This window comes from Corythoichthys intestinalis, chromosome 3 (genome assembly GCF_030265065.1).
Source record: "Corythoichthys intestinalis isolate RoL2023-P3 chromosome 3, ASM3026506v1, whole genome shotgun sequence".
Taxonomy (NCBI): Eukaryota; Metazoa; Chordata; class Actinopteri; order Syngnathiformes; family Syngnathidae; genus Corythoichthys; species Corythoichthys intestinalis.
Genome location: NC_080397.1, coordinates 50,206,472 through 50,231,032, shown reverse-complemented (window position 1 = coordinate 50,231,032; position 24,561 = coordinate 50,206,472). Strand labels below are relative to the sequence as shown.

General features: G+C 39.2%; 1 protein-coding gene across 1 annotated transcript in view; it reads right to left on the bottom strand.

The window, feature by feature from the left end:
• ntrk2a (neurotrophic tyrosine kinase, receptor, type 2a) overlaps nucleotides 1-24,561 on the bottom strand; it is a 281,961-nt gene that overhangs the window by 195,977 nt on the left and 61,423 nt on the right. The window contains exons 7-11 of the mRNA XM_057830849.1: nucleotides 21,018-21,151; nucleotides 8,995-9,127; nucleotides 8,785-8,856; nucleotides 5,946-6,194; nucleotides 5,794-5,820 (exon numbers count right to left, since the gene is read on the bottom strand). Of these exons, the coding sequence (XP_057686832.1) occupies nucleotides 5,794-5,820; nucleotides 5,946-6,194; nucleotides 8,785-8,856; nucleotides 8,995-9,127; nucleotides 21,018-21,151 (615 nt within the window). The remainder of the gene's footprint in view (nucleotides 1-5,793; nucleotides 5,821-5,945; nucleotides 6,195-8,784; nucleotides 8,857-8,994; nucleotides 9,128-21,017; nucleotides 21,152-24,561) is intronic.

The window sequence follows — 24,561 nt, the reverse complement described above, 5'->3', positions numbered from 1 at the left end:
CGCTCCAGGTTGGGGGTGATTTCCTGCCCCAGGTGGAGGAGTTTAAGTATCTCGGGATCTTGTTCACGAGTGAGGGTAGGTCGGAACGTGAGATTGACAGGCGAATTGGGGCAGCGTCACCAGTGTTGCGGGTGCTTAACCAGTCTGTCGGGGTGAAGAGGGAGCTGAGCCGGAAGGCGAAGCTCTCGGTTTACCGGTCAATCTACGTTCCTACCCTTACCCATGGCCATGAACTTTGGGTAATGACCGAAAGAACAAGATCGCGGATACAAGCGGCTGAAATGAGTTTCCTTCGGAGAGTAGCCGGGCTCAGCCTTCGAGATAGGGTGAGGAGCTCGGTCATCCGAGAGGGACTCGGAGTAGAGCCTCTGCTCCTTCATGTCGAGAGGAGCCAGTTGAGGTGGTTTGGACATCTGGTTAGGATGCCCCCTGGACGCCTCCCTCGGGAGGTGTTTCAGGCATATCCAACTGGGAGGAGACCCCGGGGCCGACCCAGGACACGCTGGGGGGATTATATCTCTCGGCTGGCCTTTGGGATTCTCCCAGATGAGCTGGTGGAAGTGGCTGGGGAGAGGGCTGTCTGGGCCTCTTTGCTGAGGCTGCTGCCCCCGCGACCCGGATTCGGATAAGCGGGAGACGACGACGACAATCACAACTTATTCTGGTTGAATTCCGATGTCACTATTGCCGGCTATCTGGCCTTCTTTGTTTTTAGTACGGACAAGTACAGGTAAAACCCAAATTTTTTTCGTATGGACACAGAAACGTCTCAATTACTAGTTGTTTTTTTTTTTTTTTGTGCCAAAAAACGGACAGTTAGCTGAAAATTAACTAATTATTTGAATGTAAACTTACGCTATTGTGTATGGATACAAAATCCAACGTGGCGGCCATCACAAAACAAAGAGCTTTTTAAGTTGAAACTTCTTGTAAATAAATGTGTAAATTCCGGAATTTCTATAGATATGAACGTAAAACAGTCTAGATTTTTGGTTAAAAGCAAAAAAACGGACAGTTATCATTCATTTTACACACATTATTTATACTCCGTTACATTTACTTGAATAACTTTTTGAGAAAAATGTACTTCTAATGGCAGTTTTACCAAGCCATACATTTTACTTTTACTTGAGTAGATTTGCGAAGAAAAAAACGTTACTCTTAATCAGCTACTTTGGGCTACACAAGAGTCGTTACATTTTTCCTCTTTATTCTACATATTAATTATTCTTTTTTCTTTTGCTAGCGATGCTATTGCCAAGAGTAGCGCTACTAATTTCACCAATGAGATGTCGCAACAATAATCACATGACTACCAATAAGACGCAAGCTTGCCGTTCTATGATCGCTCAAGCCTGTTCAATGACGAGTCTTTAAAGCACCGTAACGAATGAAGTTTGTGACATAGAGCGCTGCCCTCAACATGAATCGAAATCTTGGATTCAAAACTCTCTCAGTTTTTATTTGGCACGGATTGACCATGGAAAAGCAAAGATATGATCCTTATAATTTCATAACAGTGACTATGTAGGAAGTACAGTATTCACTACTCAAACTATTTTCTCCACTAGAGGGCAGGGCACTCACGCTCTTTGGACAAATAATGCTTCATTACTGTTTTTTTTCTCTCTTTAATGTTTTTTTTTTTAAATTATTATTTCTTTGTACAATATCATTATAACAACACTTTATATAGATAAGTTTTGCGCTGACAGAAAAAAATACCACCGTTTAAGAAAAAATAACTAAAAAATAAGCAGTTACTCAAAATGTGACTCATTACTTGAGTATTCTTTTTACTGGATACTTTTTACTTTTACTTGAGTAACATTATTTTCAAGTGACGCTACTCTTACTTGAGTAAAATGTTTGGTTACTCTACCCACCTCTGGTGCTATTCACTACTCAAACTAGGAACTATTTTCTCCACTAGAGGGCAGGGCACTCACGCTCTTTGGATAAATAATGCTACATCAATTTTTTTCCCTCTCTATAATGTTTTTTCCCCCCCCTTTGGCTTAATGTGGTTATGTAATGGGTTATTGTACGGTATCATTATAACAACACTTCATATAGATAAGTTTGTGCTGAGAGAAAAATAAATACCACTGTTTACAAAAAAAAAAAAGTAAGCAGTTACTCACAATGTTACTCATTACTTGAGTATTCTTTTCACCAAATACTTTTTTACTTGTATTTGAGTACATTTTTTGAGTAATATTATTTTGAAGTAACGCTACTCTTACTTGAGTAAAATTTTTGGCAGTTACTCAAAGTGTTACTTGAGTATTCTTTTTTACTGGATACTTTTTACTTTTACTCTTACCTGAGTAACATTATTTTCAAGTGACGCTTCTCTTACTTTAGTATAATGTTTGGCTACTCTACCCACCTCTGGTGCTATACAATAATAGCCTTGAATCCTTAACCAAATCACTGTAGAGACTAGAGGCGTGCAAAATTTCCGATTCTTAGATTATTCGCGATTCGGCCGTGGAAGATTTGAGAACGATTCACAAACATCCAAATTCCGATTATTGAATTATACCAGAAAAAGCGGAAATAAAACGCAGTCAGCGCGGTCTTCGGGATGCAATGAGGAACAGACCGAGAGTAAATATCATGTGCAGCTAATGCCGCTAGGTAAAAAAAAAAACAATAATACTTGACTGCAGCCGTCAGTCGCTACAAACAGCACCCAGTTGGTAGTTGCTACAAACATACGGCAACATACGGCTATGAAAGATATCACATATATCTAGACTAGATGTGAAATGACGGACATTCCCGCGCTAGCAAACGGGCGCCATCTTAAAGCAGTAGACTTCTCTAGAATGCTCTGTTATAGTGAACCTAATTACTTGTTATCTAAAATACCCCTAAATCGGTAAAACCTTGACTTGAATCTATCTTTAATTGATGAAACAGTTTTAAAACTTTCACATGTCGAAAGTAGACATGAGGGAAATTATGGAATAACGGGCGCAATTTTAACAAATTTAACGGTTGATTCACAACATTAAATTAAAGGGTATGACAACACCTGGGGAAATGCTAATATTCCATCATTTATCCATCAACGCATGCCTTTTGAATTCATATCATGCCACTTCGTGTAATTACACACATCGCAACACCAAGAAAATGATAGAAATTAGGTCGATTGTCAAGCTAAAAGGACCTGCCCCCGAGATGCCGGAAATCTAGCATATTGTGTGCGTGACGTCACTATAAGGAAACAACCGGCTCAGTGCTTAGTACTGAATGGCGGCGATGATGGCGGACAATTTTGTTTCTATTTGCAGCGACGAATCCGACGTAACGAACATTCTTCTAATGGTGACGAGGAGAGTTATGAACCTTTCTTTGGTGTTTTGGGTTATCAATTTGAGCCCAAACGAAAGCCAATGCAGCCTAATGAAAGGATCATTGAGGGGAGCAATCATACTGATGAAACACCGGCGGCAACAGAATCACCGAATGGTTTGTTTTGCATTTCTTTTTGTGAAGCTGATACACCGTGACCGCAAAATAATGTATAGAATAATTATCATTTAATATGCTATCATCGGTTTCGCTCTGCCAACCGACACAAATATGAATGGGATTAGAGCAGGGGTCCCCAACCTTTTTTGCACCACGGACCGGTGTGATTTGGGTATTTTTTTCACGGACCGGTGTCCTGTCAAATTTTGCACCCTTATAAAATTTTGCTCCCAGAGCTTTTGTGGCGGTGAAAAAAGCCCTCTTTTATATTCAGTTGGACTCTCAACGTTATCCAATGGTGCTAAAAAACTATTTACATCACAAACATACATGTGCAACACGGAAATGGCGTAAATTAACGCTTAACGACACGGCAAAGTCGTTAAGTGAGAGGGCTACGTGCAGTTGTTGTGTGCGCCAAACATGGCAAACGTAAGTTAATATTCCTTTCTTTAAAGAAAGTTTGTAGTGTGTACTTAGGAATCGCTGCATTCGCGGTCCTTTTTAATGTTACGCGCATGCCAACTTTGTCAGAACACCGGCAAAGTGCGGCAGAAAAAATACAGCAAATATAAAATAGCATTTGTTTTTAGCCCCGTCATGTTAAGTGCAGGGAAAAAATACAACTCCCGCTGAATCAGTGGGAGGGCTGAGTGTGTTTCGTTGAGACGAGATGGTCCCGAGATGGGAGAGTGAGAGAAGCTAGCATCACAAATACACGATGTTGGAAATTGTAGCACAGTTTTCAGCGCGCTCCTAGCGATGTCAGGATATTCCGAAATGACTTTAATCCAGAACTTCGGTAGAGTTGTTGCCTCAAATGTACGTTTAAGTCGCTGTGATTTGCGATCTCTACAAGCTGATATTCCTGTTCCACAGACATGCTCAAATCACTCGATTTATTCACATATGGGTCACGAATTCACTCCTTCGCAGTTCGTGGGTCTTTAGTGATTGGGAAGTAGCATACATTTTGTTTTCTTTGAGGTTGTAGGCACATCTTCTGGCTCGTCAGGTTCCCTTTTCCCCGTAAAATTGCAAAATTAGTCCTTTTAGCAATGACGAACTTTACTCGTTGTCTGCGTAGTCCAGCTCTTTTTCTCGCGTTTGGGAACTACTCATGGGTACTACATTGCGACAAATGGCTATTTGTAAACCACATAGCGTGACAGGTTTGAACCATTTTAGCGATTTTTTGATAAAACACGAACGCAACTCTCTCGTCGATAAACAACGATGGCACCTGCCTCGACCTTTTGTTTCCTTGTTATGATGTCTCCGCCCCATTCGGCTGTTTCCGGAACACTTTCGGAAATGTTCGTCATTTTCGATCTATTTTCGATAATTGCTCATTAATGTGATAGATTTTTTTGTTAACTTTATCAATATTTGTTATCTTGGCACATAACGGTTCTATTGATGTCTCACACCCCCTTTGCGTTTTCATACCCTTTAATTGGATGTAGCTTAAACCTGCTGATACAGAATGGGGACTAGTATTTTATTTACCGTTTTTAACCGGTAACTTGATACTAAAATAGTAGTTTGGTTTATTTAGCCTGAGAGGATTTTTGAACAATTTTGGAACAAATGTACAAAACATAAAAAAAATTTAAAAAAAAAAAAAAAATGGGGGTGGGGGGTGGGGGGCATCAATAATCGATTTATAATCGAATCAGAGTCTCTGAATCGTAGTCGTAATCGAATCGTTAGGTGCCCAAAGATTCCCACCTCTAGTAGAGACAGTCCTGCCTACTTGTATGCACTAAAACTTTTGTCCTGTTTCCACCTAAATCCGGCGTTAGAACACAGCGTGTGTTTGACTTTATCGCAGTGAAAGTTTCCGCAACTCTCTACCTGGCCCGGCCCCGTACAGGACACCGTGACAATAGGAGCTGTCTCGTCAACTGATAGGGAAGTCTATGAAAAAACATAATCGATAAAAGGACACATGGGCCACAATTAGAGCGAAGGACACTCTAGCGCATATAGTGATCCTTGCTGCAAAGACCAACTTGAGGGAACTGAAGAGAAAAGTTCTAGCACATCATTCATTCAAGTCATGAGGTGAAAAATTTGACTTTACACATTAAAAATTAAACAGTCAGGCATGAAAGAAAATGCAAGGGGCAAAAAAGACTTTAGAGAATAAAGCTACAGTATTCAGAAAAAATATTGCTTTAATATTTAGTTTTGTATTTAATTCAAGTTGGACTGCAAAAGAATAATGAGTTACATTTAATGAATGAATGTCAAAATTGTCCACACAACATTCGGGTGAAGTATTTTTAAATCGGTTTCACATACCGTAGTAGTATGGTTCTTTGTCAGTTCCTATACAGGTTAACAGAACAAAAAAAGATGGAGATACTTGAAAGTTAGATCAATAGGCTTACAAAGACGAGATCAGGAAGGCTTTTGATTCTGCAGAATACAAATGCGGTGTGCGCCATAATGACCTGTCAAGTGTGATTCCTCATCCTCCCAGGGTTTGTGCATAAAGTGGGCCTTGACCTGCTTCCTGTCTGTTCCGTACTGGTTCGTGGCCACCAGCGTATAGAGGCCATTGTTGAGGTGCGTGGGAATATCAAGCTGGAGGCAGCCGTGATACTCACGCTCAGCAAACTCATAGATCATGGTCTTGATGAATTTGTCCTCGGTCACTTCTTTGTCATTCAAATACCACTTGATCTGAGGTTCTGGGTTTCCTGAGATTTAGTACACATTTCATATTGACAGTTATTTTTCTATTCTTTTACAAGCATAGTATTTAAAGTCATTCTACTCCACTGTTGTATTTGACAATATATTGCATCACAAAGTGGCATACAAAGTAAGCTTATTTCAGCTATACAGTGGTACCTCTACTTACGAAATTAATTGATTCTGGAAGTAGTTTCGTAAACTGAAAATTCCTTAAGTAGAGACGTGTTTTCCATTCAAATGCCCTAATCCGTTCCGAGCCCCCAAAATTCTGACATAAATCTTTTATAAAGCATAAAAATTAGGGTTGTTCCGATCATGTTTTTTTGCTCCAAATCCGATCGTTTTAGTTTGAGTATCTGCCGATCCCGATATTTCCCGATCCGATTGCTTTTTTTTGCTCCCGATTCAATTCCAATCATTCCCGATAATTTTTCTCGATCATATACATTTTGGCAATGCATTAAGAAAAAAAATGAATAAAACTCGGACGAATATATACATTCAACATACAGTACATAAGTACTGTATCTGTTTATTATGACAATAAATCCTCAAGATGGCATTTACATTATTAACATTCTTTCTGTGAGAGGGATCCACGGATAGAAAGACTTGTGACTTTGTATATTGTGACTAAATATTGCCATTAGTGTATTTGTTGAGCTTTCAGTAAATGATACTGTGGCCATCCCAAATGCATAATGGGAAGTGGAACCATGACTGTGCAACGTGCTACCAATTGCTATATCTTCTCTGCGTTGGGAAAAAACAAGGTGTTAAGACAATGTTCAATTACCACCTTGCTTCCCATGATATTTCTAATCATAGGAAGAGGGATTGCAAGGCTTTAGCCAATTAATAATTGGCTCCAAAGGCTGCCAAAGTTCACTCTACCCATTTTGCGCCGCCTTTTATCTCTCAATATAGGTAAATCGGCGTCATTACAGATTGAGTGCGACAATGAGTGAGAGGGTCATGCAGCGCATGCATTAATTGCGTTAAATATTTTAACGTGACACATTTTATAAAAAATTAATTGCCGCCGTCATCGGGATAAATTTGATAACTCTACCTTAAACCTAAACTAAAGACTCTGGATGAGTGTAACATATTATGTCTGTGACGATACAATTAGAAAACAATTTAATTAAAAAAAAAATATATATATATATATATATTTAAAAAAAAAAGGCATGACCGATATTTTTTTGCCAATTCCGATACTTTGAAAATGACATGATCGGACCCGATCATCTCTAATAAAAATGCAACAAAACATTTAACAAATACATGTTATAATTACTGTAATTTTCGGACTAAAAGGCACCTACTACCATAATTTCTGGACTATAAGGCGCACCTGACTATAAGCCGCCAGCCACCAAATTTGACATGAAAACGGCATTTGTTCATAGATAAGCCGCACTGGACTATAAGCCGCATTTGTCCTCATTGTATTATGGGATATTTACACCAAAAGATATTAACTGGTAACACTTCATTTGACAATGACATCATAAGACTGTCATTAAACCAAATTAACCACCATTAAGCTTTGAACCAATTTGGTGCAAAGCCTTATTGTTTTAAAAATCCTCATTTGGCCATCACTGCTCCCTTGGGGGAGACAGTCAACCTCTGCTGCCACCTGCTGTCAACACTGTTGTCATCCAACATTCCTCCTAGCATGCATTGCGGCGCTACAGATGTAAAAACAATCAAAATTCATGTCCTGTGTTAATTATTTCTTCAGTTACTGTTCCAGTTGTTTCATTAGTTGCTAGTTATGGTATTTGGTAAAATTTTCTTGGATAGTGGTGTCATAATACTGTCATAATTACATTACACTGTCATGGGCATTACTGAATGCTTGTAATAGATGTCGGTTAGTGTCATCCAGCAAATTATCTCACTTTTGAATGGACGTAAAAGATCTGAGCTGGACATAAATGGAGTTAGTGACATAATATGCAACATGACACATTTTGACATCTGTCATAATAATTCAGTAATGTCCATGATAGTGTTGTGTCATGTCATAATTATGATGTTCTTATGACAGTCTTATGATGCCGTTGTCAAACAAAGTGTTACCTATTAACCCAAATAAATCATCAAATAAGCCCCACTGGACTATAAGCCGCAGGATTCAAAATGAGGGAAAAAAGTAGCGGCTTATAGTCCGAAAATTAGGGTAGTTACTACTATTACTAGTAAAACTAATTTTACAAATTTTATATAACCAAAAATATCAACAGAGGTTTTAATATCAAATTATCATATCTCATAGTAATATTTATATTTTAAGAACTAAAAGTCTTTCTAACTGCGGTTCCCTTTAAGGTTAAAAAAAAAAGTCATAATTCAAGCATGAAAGGGTTAAATAAAAACCTAAGCAAATGTCTAAGAATTAGAAGACAAATTGTCCCCCATGCAGCTAAACTATAAAACAAATCTCTCTATGGTTTTCTCAAATCTAATAGATCCTTCATTCACCCACTTAAGTTTAATGAAAATTGCCACTTTTTAGGTAATTCTGCTAACTCACTCACTAGTGAGTGTAACTGACAAGCAACATTTAAATCCTCTTACCTGCCACACTAAAGGGAATGCACCAATTGTGGTCTGAGATGGCGTCGCTCAGCTTGGTGATTTTCGGAGGAACTGAGGAGATTAGCAAATGCGACACAAAATAGAAAGTTGACGCTAGAGACGTATTAAAAAGCAAGGGTGTGTCTTGTCCGGCTCCACATGAAAGCCATTTAATCTAATTGGATTTTTACAAAAGAAGGGCAAACTCACATGATATGTTCAAAAGCAATGAGGACTCGTTCTCTCCGACAATGTTTTGTGCGGTGCAGCTGATCTTGCTGTTATGGTCCAACCATGACAGGTTGGACAACCGCAGTACGGAGATCTGGCCCGATCTCTCAATCTGCGAACAGAATGAAGCACAAACTTTTTTCAATAGAAATTGGTGCATTCAATACCTTTAATCAGTCATGGCACCAATATAAAGATGCGCGGGCTTTTACGCTCAAAGGGAACCTCGGACTCAAAGACTTGTAGGCTCTAAAAAGCCACAATTGTTCTTTTTTACTGAAACATGTTATCAGAAACACATAAAATATTGCCATTAATTTAAAAATCTAATATTTAGTACATGTTTTGACCTATGGAGGGCGCCATGTTTTGTGCGCGCAACGGACACTCGCGGTGATGACGTAGTTTGTCACTGTCACTAAACGAACACTACCGGTGTTCTGCAATTCCTTCTACGCGGCGAGACGTCCAACACATATGAACATCGGTTAAAAGTGACGAGTACTTACTATTTGTATTTTTATTGAGTCTTATTACCTTTTCATTGCCTCCAAAAACTTTTTGAATGAGTTTCCTTCTTATACTTTTAAGTAGGGTTGTTACGATCATGTTTTTTTGCTCCCGATCCAATCCCGATCGTTTTAGTTTGAGTATCTGCCGATCCCGATATTTCCCGATCCGATTGGGTTTTTTTTTTTTGCTCCCGATTCAATTCCAATCATTCCCAATAATTTTACTGATCATATACATTTTTGGCAATGCATTAAGAAAAAAATGAATAAAACTCGGACGAATATATACATTCAACAAACAGTACATAAGTACTGTATTTGTTTATTATGACAAAAAATCCTCAAGATAACATTTACATTATTAACATTCTTTCTGTGAGAGGGATCCACGGATACAAAGACTTGTAATTCTTAAAGGGATCCTCTATTTTTAAGACAATTCTTAAAAGATAAATGTTAGTATGAGTTGTAATAATTTGATATTAAAACCCCCCTTAATGTTTTTGTTTTAATAAAGTTTGTAAAATTATTTTCAGTGATAGGTCGCCATTCTTGTTACATCGCAGTGCATGACGTCACTGGTCCCGTTGCCGAAATTCCACCGTGTCACTCGTTAGCTTTCCCAACATGCCGTCAGTTTTACCCTTCCTATTTGAATGAGATCTGAAAAGTGAAGAGCAGGACAGCACTGTCGGTCGTTCACAGGACGAGCTTCAGGGAAAAATGCGTGCAGCAAATACCAGATAAGACAAAAGCTGGGCAAAATTGGTGATGCGAGAGAGTCCTGTTGGGAACTCCGGTTGGGAGCGAGAATGTATGCTGTCCGGTTTTATTAGCAGATATTCAAGGTAAGCATATTGCGTTTTCAAACTTATCCCAATATAATTATGTAGACTGTTAGCATCCAGAGCTATCGTGTGCTTTACATACAGTACAGGCCAAAGAGCACACCTTGTGTAATCCATGTCTTGTACATTGTAAAGCGTGGTAGCTAGGATATGTGTATAAAAGTACCAAAAACAGGAGAAACTTCCACTTATGCACATTTATTCACAAAAAATAATAGTTCCACCTTGACCACTTTTCACTCGGGAGCTCAGCAGTATGTAAACACACATTCCCTGACGAACTCCAACATTGTTGTAAGGTCCACGTCAGAGTCACTATCGTCACCGTAGCGGGCCATAGTGCTTTAATTAATTTGTACGATTTGTGGAAAACTCCCACAAAGAATAGTCAAAAAAAAAGATAGCAATAGTAATCCAAATCTGCGTTTTTTACTCACTTGAAGATCCAGGAATTAGATCGATCCCATGCCAATGTCGCAGCCGCGACCAGGCCGTCGATTCCACAAAATAGACTGATCCGAAAAGCCGCTGTGGGACCGACGAATCAAAAAAATGGACAAATTCGAAACCAATATTGCAGAAGCGGTGGGACCGTCGGATCCAGAAAATAGACGGATCCCTTACTTGACTGAGGATCCAGGAAAAATGTTCGGGTGCCAGTTGTAACGCGTGGTGGGTAGGATACTGCATACGGGGACCAAATAGGGGGAGAAGCTTCCACTTATGCGCATTTATTCACTAAAAATAATAATTACACCTTGAACACTCACTTCACTCCCCTTGTTTCCATTTGACTGGAAATTGCATCCAAAAGGAGCACATCGTGACATTTTACTTCGCGAGTTTACGCAGCAATAAGCAATTGTTGAACACGCTACACATTTGGAAAGATGCCAATTACGTCATCACTGCGAGTCCGCAAACCATGGCGCCAACTAATGGTCAAAATATGGACTAAATATTATAAAATTATGCCATTGATTTAACATTTTATTTCTTTCTAACAACAAATTTTAGTAGAAGAGAACAACTGTGGTTTATTAGAGCCTACATGTATTTAAGTTAGAGGATCACCTTAAAGGATATGTGACTTTGTATATTGTGGCTAAATATTGCCATCTAGTGTATTTGTTGAGCTTTCAGTAAATGATACTGTGGCCATGCCCAAATGCATGATGGGAAGTGCAACCATGACTGTGCGTAGTGCTCCCAATTATATATCTTCTCTGCGTTGGGAAATAACATAGGGTGTTAAGAAAGATTAATTACTACCTTTCTTCCCCACATTGCTTCCCACGATATTTCAAATCATAGGGAGAGGGATTGAAAGGCTTTAGCCAATTTAAAAAAAGTCTCCAAAGGCTGCCAAAATTCACTCTACTCATTTTACACTGCCTTTTAGCTCTCTACATAGGTAAAACGGCGCCATTACAGATTGAATGTGACAATGCGTGAGTGGGTCGTGCAGCGCATGCATTAATTACGTTAAATATTTTAACGTGATACATTTTTTAAAAATTTAATTACCCCCGTTATCGGGATAAATTTCATAACCCTACCTTAAGCCTAAACTAAAGACTCTGGACGAGTGTAACATATTATGTCTGTAACGTTAAATACAATTAGAAAATGATTTAATTAAAAAATATACTGTATATATATTAAAAAAAGGCATGTCCGATATTTTTTTGCCGATTCCGATATCGATCGGGACATCTCTACTTTTAAGCATTGCTTTCTTGTGGTAGCTTTAAAGCAAATTGTTGATCTGTTGACCACATTCGTCACTTAACATATTTAAACCACACTTATTTCATATTACCGTATTGGCCCGAATATAAGACGGCCCTGATTATAAGACGACCCCCTCTTTTTCAAGACTCAAGTTTGAAAAAAAGACTTTTTGAACACCAAATTATTTTTTATACAGAAAATTACAGTACATCTGACACAAATGATTATAACAATATATTTGAGAGAAAAGGCATGTTATTTTGCCTCATTCAAATCTTAATATCCAACCAAAGTGCAATCACATTCGTAAATGAATGGCTTCTGGTTTTTGAAATGTGAATAATAAATGTAAATAATTGTGATAAAACAACAAAATTGCAATAACTGCATTAAACATCAAAGTGAGGTCTAACTAACTGTAGTTTTGAAACAAATCTGAATAAGGAAAAACATTGCAATAAAATAATGCAGACTGGTTGAACTTGAGAGTAGCTGAGAGCTGTCAGGACAGAACATTACTCCTCAAGTTCAGGCTCCAAGCTCCACCGTCGACAAAAATAGAACTCAAAGCCTTGTTTAATTATGTTCAGACAACACCCCAAATTCAAAAATTATCACTCAATCAGACACGCAAAAGACTAATGATGAATAGATGTAATTATTACCACAACAGCGGCATTCATTTCTATAATTGCAACCATTACTTTGATTAACTGACAATGACTCCAGGCCATGATGCTTTATTTTGCTCATTTGTATGTTTAGTATGTGTACTGGAAGTGCTAGTCCTGCAAACAAGAAATAGCATCTTTGGCGATGCCAGCACTACCAGCATAGAGGCATTGATAACATAGAATCAGCTGAGATGGACAGGGCATGTTGTCCAAATGAAGGACGATAGGTTCCCCAAAAACAGGTGACCCTGTGCCAATCCGGCCTCAACTCGCCAGATCCGCATAGCAATTACACCCGCTAAACGTCAGTGCGCCAGATGCGGCCTGTATTATCAATCTGACAGTCCAAATGATAGGTTACGCGCTGGTCCGGGGCGCACTGTGGCGATCTGACGCGCTAAAAACCTGAAATTTAACGTTCGGCGTGTGACGTCACAACAGTGCGCACCCTGAAGGCAGGCATCCGCTGCGACACGGCGGAGCAACGGCATAGACCCTACGCCATACGATTTTGGAGGACTCTTGTTAAATTCCTTTAGGTTTCCTTTGGTCATTGACAGCAATGGCAACGAGGATGGAACATGTGTATTTGCAGCTGCAGCTAACCAATATTGAACTAACAATGTTGTTAATACAAATGTTGAAGCGTAGGCGACACAGTTGACGTTTGGAAATGTTTGAAAACGGCGGTGTTGTTGTGTTGAACCGGAAACGTTCTGAGCAGACCAATCACAGTTCTTCGACGTTCAGGTCACGCACGTTGACCTGACGCGTAATCAGGATTATTTAGAGGTGCACGTCAGAATAAGCCCTAAACAGGAGAACACGCAGTATTCAGTACACATCTCGGCGTCCGGATATTCTTGTAAGTGCTTTATTCAAAGACATAATTAGGGCCCGAGCGCTAAGCGTGCGAAGGCCCTATTGTTCTGCAAAGGATTATTATTATTATATTATTATATACATTTTTTTTTCTCGGCAAATGAAAATGGCCAATTTGGAGGCTTGAACATGCTCAAAAACACACCAAAATTTGCAGATACATGCGGCAAAAATTTACATTTCAATAATATTGCAAGATTTTAAAAAATGCAACAAAATGGCTCAGTGGCGCCGCCTTGAAATTTTAACATTGGCCTATAACATTTGGCCTGAGAGTCTGTACCTTGTCCAAAACTGCTCCAAAAAGCATTGGCACCCATATTCCAAACCCAACAGAAAATCAAATTTTTAGCGATTTACAGGGTGAACATTTGAGACCTTTTCCCCGAGGGAGTTTGTTGGATCATCTTCAAAATTGGTGAGACTGTTCAGGAGACATATGAGATGTTACAGTTTTAAAATGGTGCGTTTTCATTCATGGGTCTGACCTGGGCGTGGTGCCAAAGTCGGCCATTTTTTCGGCAAAATGACAAATTCAGTAAATGACTAATAGCTCCTTGACACAACGTTCAATCTTTTTCATATCTGGCATGTATGTGCAGTATCCCACCCTTAACACAAGTGCATTGAAATATTACCAATTAGGCCTAGCGCCCCCTAGTGGGAGCAGGAAATGCCGTTTTTTTTTGTTTTTTTTTACAAGACAGGCTCCTCCACCAAAGGAAATAAATCTATTGACCTCAAACCTGCATCAGGGGAGCCTTAAGACATGTGTTCAGGTGCCTGATGAAAAATATTGAGGTTTGGTTGAAGCAGAAGGGTCCAACACGAAAGTGAAAATGAATGTCAACATTTTGTCTCGGCAAAAATTTTGAACAGTCATAACTCGGCAGATATACAACATATCTGCGCCAAACTTCCCATGCTTGTTGAGAGTCATACTCTGACAGGTCCTGTAGATGTCATTTGCATCAAACCTACAGCGCCAACTAGTGGTGACAGAAAGGAGTTTTTAAAAAGGCCTTTCCTTTTAGGTTTTTTCAACATAGAGCAATGAAATTTGGGGAGTTGATACCTTATGCAAAACTGCTCCAAGAAGTCTCTTGCACCCATATTCCAAATCTAAATTCTAGTATTTTGGATGGAATGTGAAGTTTTTATCGAGTTTTAGTACAGTTTATATTTGGAGGCCTGAACATGCACAAAAACTGACCAAATTTTGCACGTACATGCAGCTTTGCGTAAATTTTGATAATCTTGCGACATTACGAAAAACCGTAACAAAATGGCTCAGTGACGCCCCCTTGAATTGAGCCGAATTTCGAGCAAGTTAGGTTCTCATGAAATTACGAGAGGGGGACAATCTGCCACAACCCTGACCTGCGTGCCGTCCGAGTTTGCTTCACGTCCGAGTTGCGCCAAACTGTGAGGGACCGTTCAGTCCTGCTTACAGGCCTAGTTGCATTTTTAAGTCACTTCTTGACTGCTAAACAAGTTATTCAATCAGGCATTAATAAAATGGCCGGTGTATTCAAGTGATCTGCCGTGTCTGCAAGTTAAGAAATTTAAAGTTTGTTGCATGACAACATATGGAGGGAGAAAGCATTTACTCTGTGCTGCTGTAAATGTTTCAATGTTTGAATACTATTATTGAAATTGAGCCCCTCCTCTTTGTGTTTGTGTATTTGTGTCACTGCCTTGATTGCACAGATGGGTAAGCCTGGGACCAAGTACCGCTGATCATCGTCAGCAGCTTACTTAAACCGGTCTTTGGCCTCATCTCAGATCCCAGATCAAAAACTCACCTACAGGTATTTGACTAGGAATCTTGTCATCCTGATACTGAGCCGATTCTTGTGTTTTTCCCCCCTAGATCCTGGACTGCTTGCCTGGCAAAACGCCCGTTTACCTGTTCTGTCACCAAACTGCCCTCTGGATTCTTCGGACACTATCTACCACTCCCTGTCATCGTCAATGAATTTTTGTCACCACTGCCAGTTTGCCTCCGCGCTTAGGTCCCCCCATTACCCCAGAACTGTAACAGATACAATATGTTGTTTACAGTCTAAAAGTAGGTCATCTTTAATGTGGAATTGTTTTTTTTGAAATATTTTTGGAAAAAACAATGTTGTATTGTTATGGTACATTAATATGTCAACACTTCCTTTTTCATGCCATTTATTAATGCTGTCATTATTGCTTTTAATAGATTTAATTTGCAATATAAACACATTACAGTATGATACATTGAACAAAACAGACCCCAGAATTAATACTGAAAATGGTTTTGATACAAATTTGGCCCAGTTTGGGTAACATGTATGCTATATCCGGGCCATGCATTAAAGTCGTTTCTGCTCATTTGGACCACTTCAGGCCCAAAACTGTTTGTTGATCCGGAAAGTGACTCCTTACTAAGTTTGGGCCATTGTTCAAAAAGACACTGGGGCGGATCCGTTTCATGAAGTTGGGCTGAAATTTGCAGTACCGCATTTTTCGGACTGTAAGTCGCACCTGAGTATAAGTTGCACCAGCTATAAAATGCCCACCGAAGAGGAAAAAAAACATATATAAGTCGCATTTTGGGGGGAAATTTACTTGATAAAATCCAACACATAGAACAGATATGTCATCTTGAAAGGCAATTTAAAATAAAAATACAATAGAGAACAACATGCTGAATAAGTGTACAGTATGATAATTTTACATGATGCATGAACAACTAAATGCAAATGTACTGTCCTCACCAGGACGCTACGGCTCGGTCCTGGCTATACAGCGAGCTAAACTCCCAAATGACGATTCTGGACGTCCATATAATTTACTAACTATATTTTGGCCGTCATTATGACAACATCATTTAAAGAGTGAAACTAAAAATTGAAATAATACAAATCAATTTCGTCCTCGATACCAAACAGGTTCACATCAACGTGAATAAATAATAATAAGCTGCTATCATAGCAATGACACAAACGGTTAGCATGCATTCGCTAGCATTAGCACATCGTTCAAACAACCACAAATCTGGCTCTAAGTGTCCGATCGCGGGTGGAAAACACACAACAACAGAAAAGATGATACACACAGGCATTGCCTATGTAGAGATATTTTACACGCATAAACAATGAACGAGGTTCGCAGCCGTGTTTTTCTCTCTCTCGCTAACTCGCCCACTCGCTCAGAGCTGCGTAGCTGTCCGTCTTCTTCTGGCTTCTGAGCGCTCTTCTTCACGTAAACAAGTTCAAGTGCGCCCCCACTTGGGCGTGGAAGCGCCACAAACGAAAATCATGCATTTCAATATAAAAAAAGCCAATAATACAATTAGTACTGCAACGATTAATCGATTAACTCGAGTATTCGATTAGAAAAAAATATTCAAATTAAATTTTGTTGCTTCGAGTTGTTGCTTGTAATGGTTTATTTTGAAAGTTTGCATTTAGTTTTATTGATCAGGGTGGATACACTGCCCTCTGGTCTGCCTCTTTTCACATGGCTGAATCCAAGTGCTCCCTGTTATGACCAACGTAAGCTAAAATTTGTTTGAGTTGATGTTTTTTATGCATTCATAATTTAGTTTATAGGTATGTTTAGCTGTTTTTTCTGGGAATATGTGTCAACCATTTGTTAAGAGCATTGAAGAAAAAAAAAAACCTAGCATTTTATAGCATTTAAGCTAGCGGACTTTTTCTATGTAAGTTAGCCAATTGTTCTTTTGTTTTGCATAGATCCTCATTTTAACAAATTTATTATACCGTTTGAGGCTCAGCTCAGGTATTTTAATTTTTCATGTTCCTTATCCGATTACTCGATTATTCGAACTAACTAGTCCATCGATTAATCGACTACTAAAATATTCGATAGCTGCAGCCCTAAATACAATTGAACACACACTTCCCAAGGCAGAATGCGAACGTGGCCGGTATGTTAACGTAACATAGCTATTAAGAGTTATTCAGATAACTATAGAATAAAGAACATGCTAACATTTTACCAAACCATCAGTGTCACTCGAAAACACCAAAGTAACATGTGAAATGATATAATAATGCAGGGGTCATGAATTAAAAATCCTCTGGGTCCGAAATTTAAAAATTACAACAATCTCGGGTCCGGAAATATTTTTAATGCTTCTTTTTTTACGAAAAAATACAAACGTATCTTTACATGGCCGTGCTGATAATTACAACATTCAAAAATGTAAATAAGATATAAAAAATTAATTCATAGTAAGTAATAAAAAATATTTATTATAATAATTAATTAGTAATAAATAATAAAGCGATCATATTGAGCCCTTAATTCCGCTATTTTTTGAGAACGGATGGCAGAATTCATAGGGAAACTTTGCGAAAAAGCTACGTGCTTCGTCTCACAGTGCCTTTTCAAATGGCTGCTTTTTACAAGCGCTACCGTTGTTCGGCCATTCCTTACTACGCGGCGAAACGTCTACACATCCCTCAGCGCGCTTGCGCAAGCATCCGAACGCATGCGCACATCGGTCAGAAGCGGCGAGTACTCACTATTTTTGTTTTTATTTAGTTTTTTAGAACCTTTTCATTGCCTCAAAAATACTTTTTGCATGTATTACCCTCTCATACTTTTAACCATTGTGTTTTTATGTGTTAGCTTTGAAGCAGTTGACCACATTAGTCACGTAGCGTATTTAAACCGTCCTTATTTGGTATATCTGCATTTAAGTATTTTCTAAAGGCATTTTTAGTACGTTCTGCCTGTATGCATCCAAACAAAACAAGTTTAGCGCGCACAGTAGTACTTTGAGTGTCAAATTCGAGTAATGTAGAACGTTTCGCCCATGTAGCAGATTTTGGCAGAACACAGTCTCTGAACAGATGAGGCATGTGCTGCCGCCAGGTAAAATGAACAAAAATGTGTTGGTCTACTCCTCCTTAAACACTCTGTTTTCTGCATCAAACTTGCGTCGTTTTAGCACGCCATTTGCCGTACCTTTTCGACTTTTGTCCAACTTCATTCGGCTCAGTTTTTGGCTGTTACTCCGTGGAGTCTGGAAAGCGAGTGTAAGACATGCTGTTCTAAAAATAACTTTCAAATGCTTCACTCCCATTGGCTGGCTCACGCGCGTCACCGCTAAGGTTTTTGTTTGTTGCCACACTCCGCTCTGTAAACCCGCAGAAAACAATGATTTTTGTTGTTGCAACGTGTATTAGTCCGGACAGCTTGAGATCCGGTCCAGATGGCTTGGGGGTCCGGAACCGGACCGAGGTCCGCGGTTCCGTGACCTCTGTAATAATGTGTTAATGATTTCACACATAAGTCGCTCCTGAATATAAGTCGCACCCCCAGCCAAACTATGAAAAAAAAAAACAACTTATAGTGCGAAAAATACGGTATATCTGGCCCATGTCCACTCCAGTTATATATTTTGCTATCTTGGTTGCCAAAGCAGATAATGTACTCAGAGAGAGGATGGCAAACGCACTCAAGGTGGGCAGAAGCCTAATAAAGATACTTTGCGTAACACCTTCAAAAAGTGCAACATTTGGGCTAATAACTGGGAACACTAAACTAGGGACAGGAACAGATGGAGAATCACCATCCACCAAGGAGTCAATTTGTTTGAAGAACAGAGAAGAAATAAACGTGATGAGAAAAGAGCAGTCCGGAAAGCTTGTCAAAACACTACCGACAGTACAGCTGACGCTGCTAATCAACATATTTGTACTCAATGTCAGAAGGTGTGTCGTTCGCGGATTGGACTTGCCAGCCATTTGAGGACACACAACTACCCGCCAAGCAAGCAGACATCATACTCATATACCAAGGGATTATAAACCAGTATGTGTACTGGAAGAGCTAGTATACAGTTGTGGTCAAAAGTTTACATACACTTGTGAAGAACATAATGTCATGACTCTCTTGAGTTTCCAGTTATTTCTACAACTCGGATTTTTCTCCGATAGAGTGATTGGAACAGATACTTCTTTGTCACAAAAAATATTCATGAAGTTTGGTTCTTTTATGACTTTATTATGGGTTAACAGAAAAAGTGATCAAATCTGCTGGGTCAAAAATATACATACAGCAACACGAATTAGCAATTTCTTGTGAGTGATTATTGACTTGAACAATCATTGACTTGAACAAGTCAGGAAAGTCACTTGGAGCCATTTCAAAGCAGCCGCAGGTCCCAAGAGCAACAGTGCAAAATATTGTTAAGTATAAAGTGCATGGCACTGTTTTGTCACTGCCACGATCAGGAAGAAAACGCAAGCTGTCACCTGCTGCTGAGAGAAAATTGTTCAGGAGGGTGAAGATTCAACCGAGAATCACCAAAAAGCAGATCTGCCAAGAATTAGAAGCTGCTGGAACACAGGTGTCAGTGTCCACAGTCAAGCGTGTTTTGCATCTCCATGGACTGTGAGGCTGCCGTGCAAGAAGGAAGCCCTTGCTCCAAAAGCGGCACTTTAAGGCTCGACTGAAGTTTGCTGCTGATCACATGGACAAAGATAAGACCTTCTGGAGGAGAGTTCTGTGGTCAGACGAAACAAACATCGAGCTGTTTGGCCACAATGCCCAAAAATATGTTTGGAGGAGAAAAAGGGGAGGCCTTTAACCCCAAGTACACTATGCCTACCGTCAAGCACAGTGGTGGTAGTATTATGCTGTGGGGCTGTTTGCTGCCAATGGAACTGGTGCTTTACAGAGAGTAAATGGGGTAATGAAGAAGGAGGATTACCTTCAAATTCTTCAAGATAACCTAACGTCATCAGCCCGAAGATTGGGTCTTGGGCGCAGTTGGGTGTTCCAACGGGACAATGACCCCAAACACACATCAAAAGTGGTAATGAAATGGCTAAATCAGGCTAGAATTAAGGTTTTCGAATGGCCTTCCCAAAGTCCTGACTTAAACCCCATTGAGAACTTGTGGACAATGCTGAAGAAACAAGTCCATGTCAGAAAGCGGTCAAATTTAACTGAACTGCACCAATTCTGTCAAGAGGAGTGGTCAAAGATTCAACCAGAAGCTTGCCAGAAGCTTGTGGATGGCTACCAAAAGCGCCTAATTGAAGTGAAAATGGCCAAGGGACATGCTATCAAATATTAGCGCTGCTGTATGTATATTTTTGACCCAGCAGATTTGATCACTTTTTTCTGTTCACCCATTATAAAGTCATAAAAGAACCAAACTTCATGAATGTTTTTTGTGACAAAGAAGTATCTGTTCCAATCACTCTATCAGAGAAAAATCCGAGTTGTAGAAATAACTGGAAACTCAAGAGAGCCATGACATTATTTTCTTTACAAGTGTATGTAAACTATTGACCACAACTGTATGTGTATGGAGGTATGTATGCGTGTAATGTGCCGACCTCGTCGCTGGTGACCGACGCCATGTTCCAGATGAGGTCAGGTGACGGCACACCAGAGGTGTTGCAGGAGAGCTGCATGTTGTCGCCCTCCATAACAGTCACTTTGGACGGTGTCAGTGTGGCCATGGGAAGCTCTGAGGGAGAAAACGTTGAGGAGGGAATTAGTGATGAATGGAAATGGCAACTTTTTTTCCTCGTCCCATTGAAACACTTTGCGTATACACAGACACACCGGGACTTTGTTTCAAACTGGATGCTAGACCCTCATGTGTGCACGCTCTGAGTTGACGCACACAGAGTAACACAAAGAAGCGGTCACAGTAATTACTGATGCATGTCCCCACAAACTACTCACGAACTGATTTGACTTCGGCATAGGCAGCGTGGGAGCTATTCTCACTCTGTGGCTATGTGATTGTGAGTGCGAATAGTTGTCTGTTGGTGTGTGTGCCTTACGACTGACTGGTGACCAGTTTACAGTGTAGTCCACCTTTCGCCCAAAGTCAGCTGGGATAGGCTCCAGCATAGGCATGTTCCGGTATGATATTCTGACAGGATGATAACTAGACCCGATCGATCGTTTCCGATCACGTCATTTTCAAAGTATCGTAATCGGCAAAAAAATATCAGACATGCCTTTTTTTAATATATATATATTAGGGCTGTCAAAATTATTGCGTTAACGCGCGGTAATTAATTTTTTAAATTAATCACATTAAAATATTTGACGCAATTAACGCACATGTCCCGCTCAGACAGTATTCTGCCTTTTGGTAAGTTTTAAAGCAAGGTTTTTTGTGCTGTCTAACAGCGAACTCTTGTGGTGGCTTTGCGACATGGTTTATTGCTTTCTTGCCAGTTCAATATGGCTGCACGACGTCTCGGGCTGACACCTACGTTGTAATGTTGTGCTTATATGATCCTTGGACAAGATTTGTCCGTAAGTATGGTTGTTGTAAAGAATGTACATATTATGTTAGTAAGCGAAATGCTATATTCTTTGTATGAGACGCTTTTTGTTTATGTTTAGTGAATCTGTATAGCGTGCTAAGCTAACGTTGTTGCTAATGCAATGCTTGTGTACTTTTTTTTTTGTAGTTTCACTACGGTCTAAAGAGGACAGTGGTTTGAGGCCATTTTATTAATAAATCAGATGAAAAAGGAAGAAGTCTGATTATTAAGCGTCGTTCACTAGCTGTCTAGCTTTGGAAAAAGTAGACGCTTCGGAGTGAGGACAGCATAGACAGATTTAAATGACAGTAGAGTGAAATGCCCACTACAGTCCTTATGTACCGTATGTTGAATGTATATATCCATCTTGTGTCTTATCTTTCCATTCCAACAAATTATTTTACAGAATATATATGTAATTTACAGAAAAATATGGCATATTTTATAGATGGTTTGAATTGCGATTAATTGCGATTAATTACGATTAATTAATTTTTAAGCTGTAATTAACTCGATTAAAAATTGTAATCGTTTGACAGCCCAAATATATATATATATATATGTATATATATATATATATATACACACACACATTATTATTATTATATTCACACACTGTCACGTTCAATCTGTAATGGCGCCATTTAACCTATATAGAGAGCAAAAAGGCAGCGTAAAATGAGTAGAGTGAATTTTGGCAGCCTTTGGAGCCTTTTTTTAATTGGCTAAAGCCTTAAAATCCCTCTCCCTACGATTAGAAATATAGTAGGAAGCAATGTGGGGAAGAAAGGTAGTAATTGATCTTTTTCTTAACACCTTATGTTATTTCCCAACGCAGAGAAGATATATCAATTCGTAGCACTACGCACAGTCATGGTTGCACTTCCCATCATGCATTTGGGCATGGCTACAGTATCATTTACTGAAAGCTCAACAAATACACAAGATGGCAGTATTTTGTCACAATATACAAAGTCACATTTATCCTTTAGGAATTACAAGTCTTTCTATCCGTGGTTCCCTCTCACAGAAAGAATGTTAATAATGTAAATGCCATCTTGAGGATTTATTGTCATAATAAACAAATACAGTACTTATGTACTGTATGTTGAATGTGTACATTCGTCCAAGTTTTATTCATTTTTTTCTTAATGTATTGCCAAAATGTATATGATCGGGAAAAATTATCGGGAATGATTGGAATTGAATTGGGAGCAAAAAAAAACCAAACAATCGGATCGGGAAATATCGGGATCGGCAGATACTCAAACTAAAACGATCGAGATCGGATCGGGAGCAAAAAAACATGATCGGAACAACCCTAATGATACCCTTAAGCCAAAATATAACGTTATTGCACTTACAGCTGTAAAATGTGTTACTTTGCGATAACTGGGTTAAAAAAAAAAACTTTTTTCCATTGAACAGGATTTTTATTTTTCAAAACAATATTAGCAAATTGGCACAAAAGTGTTAGGTGTTAAGTTAAAATACATTAAAATATATTCTATTTCTAAATAATAATAAAAATAAATGCAGTCCTTTAGGTGAGCCTAAACCCACAGCCACAGCTCACCATTATTACCATCAGAACAAAAATAATTGAAATATTTTCCATAAAAAGCACGTGTGTATGACTCTTATCATGTTTACATTATACACACAATGTCTTTCTCAACACAGACAGATGCCACATGTTTAACCACCGCTCGACACACTAAACACGCTGGAGTTAACTCTTTGTAGCTGGTGGGAAACCTTCATGACAGTCTTTAATAACCTTTCATTTTGTATAAATGCTAAATTATATTGGAGGTATTGCCTCCTCAGCAGCCACCCTTCGCAAACATGTTTTACATGTCGGTCGGCCCTTCTCCTCCAAGCCACGGCCGTCTAACTTTTCTGTAGCCGAAAAAGGAAAAAGTTTAGGAGTTTCACCTCCTCCAGCCATCGTGTAGCACAGCTGACATACGGACACTAAGCAACAACCGATGGGGGAGGGTTGAGCCTTACAGCTGCAAGCAAGAGATTTCTCCATGCATTTTTGGGACATAAAAAATAGCTAATACCTTCGGGACAGTTTGACAGAAAATTTTTGTGGTTATGAAACCTTGACATTTTCATACCACGGTATACCTTAAAATCAGTAATCGGCACATGACTACTCCAGCATCCTGCGAACCTGACAGGGATTAAGCGGTGTTGAAAATGGGTGGATGGATTTTTTGGGACATACAATGGGGCCAATAAGTATTTAGTCAACCACTAATTGTGCAAGTTCTCCCACTTGAAAATATTAGAGAGGTCGATAATTGTCAACATGGGTAAACCTCAACCACGAGAGACAGAATGTGGAAAAAAAACAGAAAATCACATTGTTTGATTTTTAAAGGATTTATTTGCAAATCATGGTGGAAAATAAGTATTTGGTCAATACCAAAAGTTCATCTCAATACTTTGTTATGTACCCTTTGTTGGCAATAACGGAGGCCAAACGTTTTCTGTAACTCTTCACAAGCTTTTCACACACTGTTGCTGGCATTTTGGCCCATTCCTCCATGCAGATCTCCTCTAGAGCAGTGATGTTTTGGGG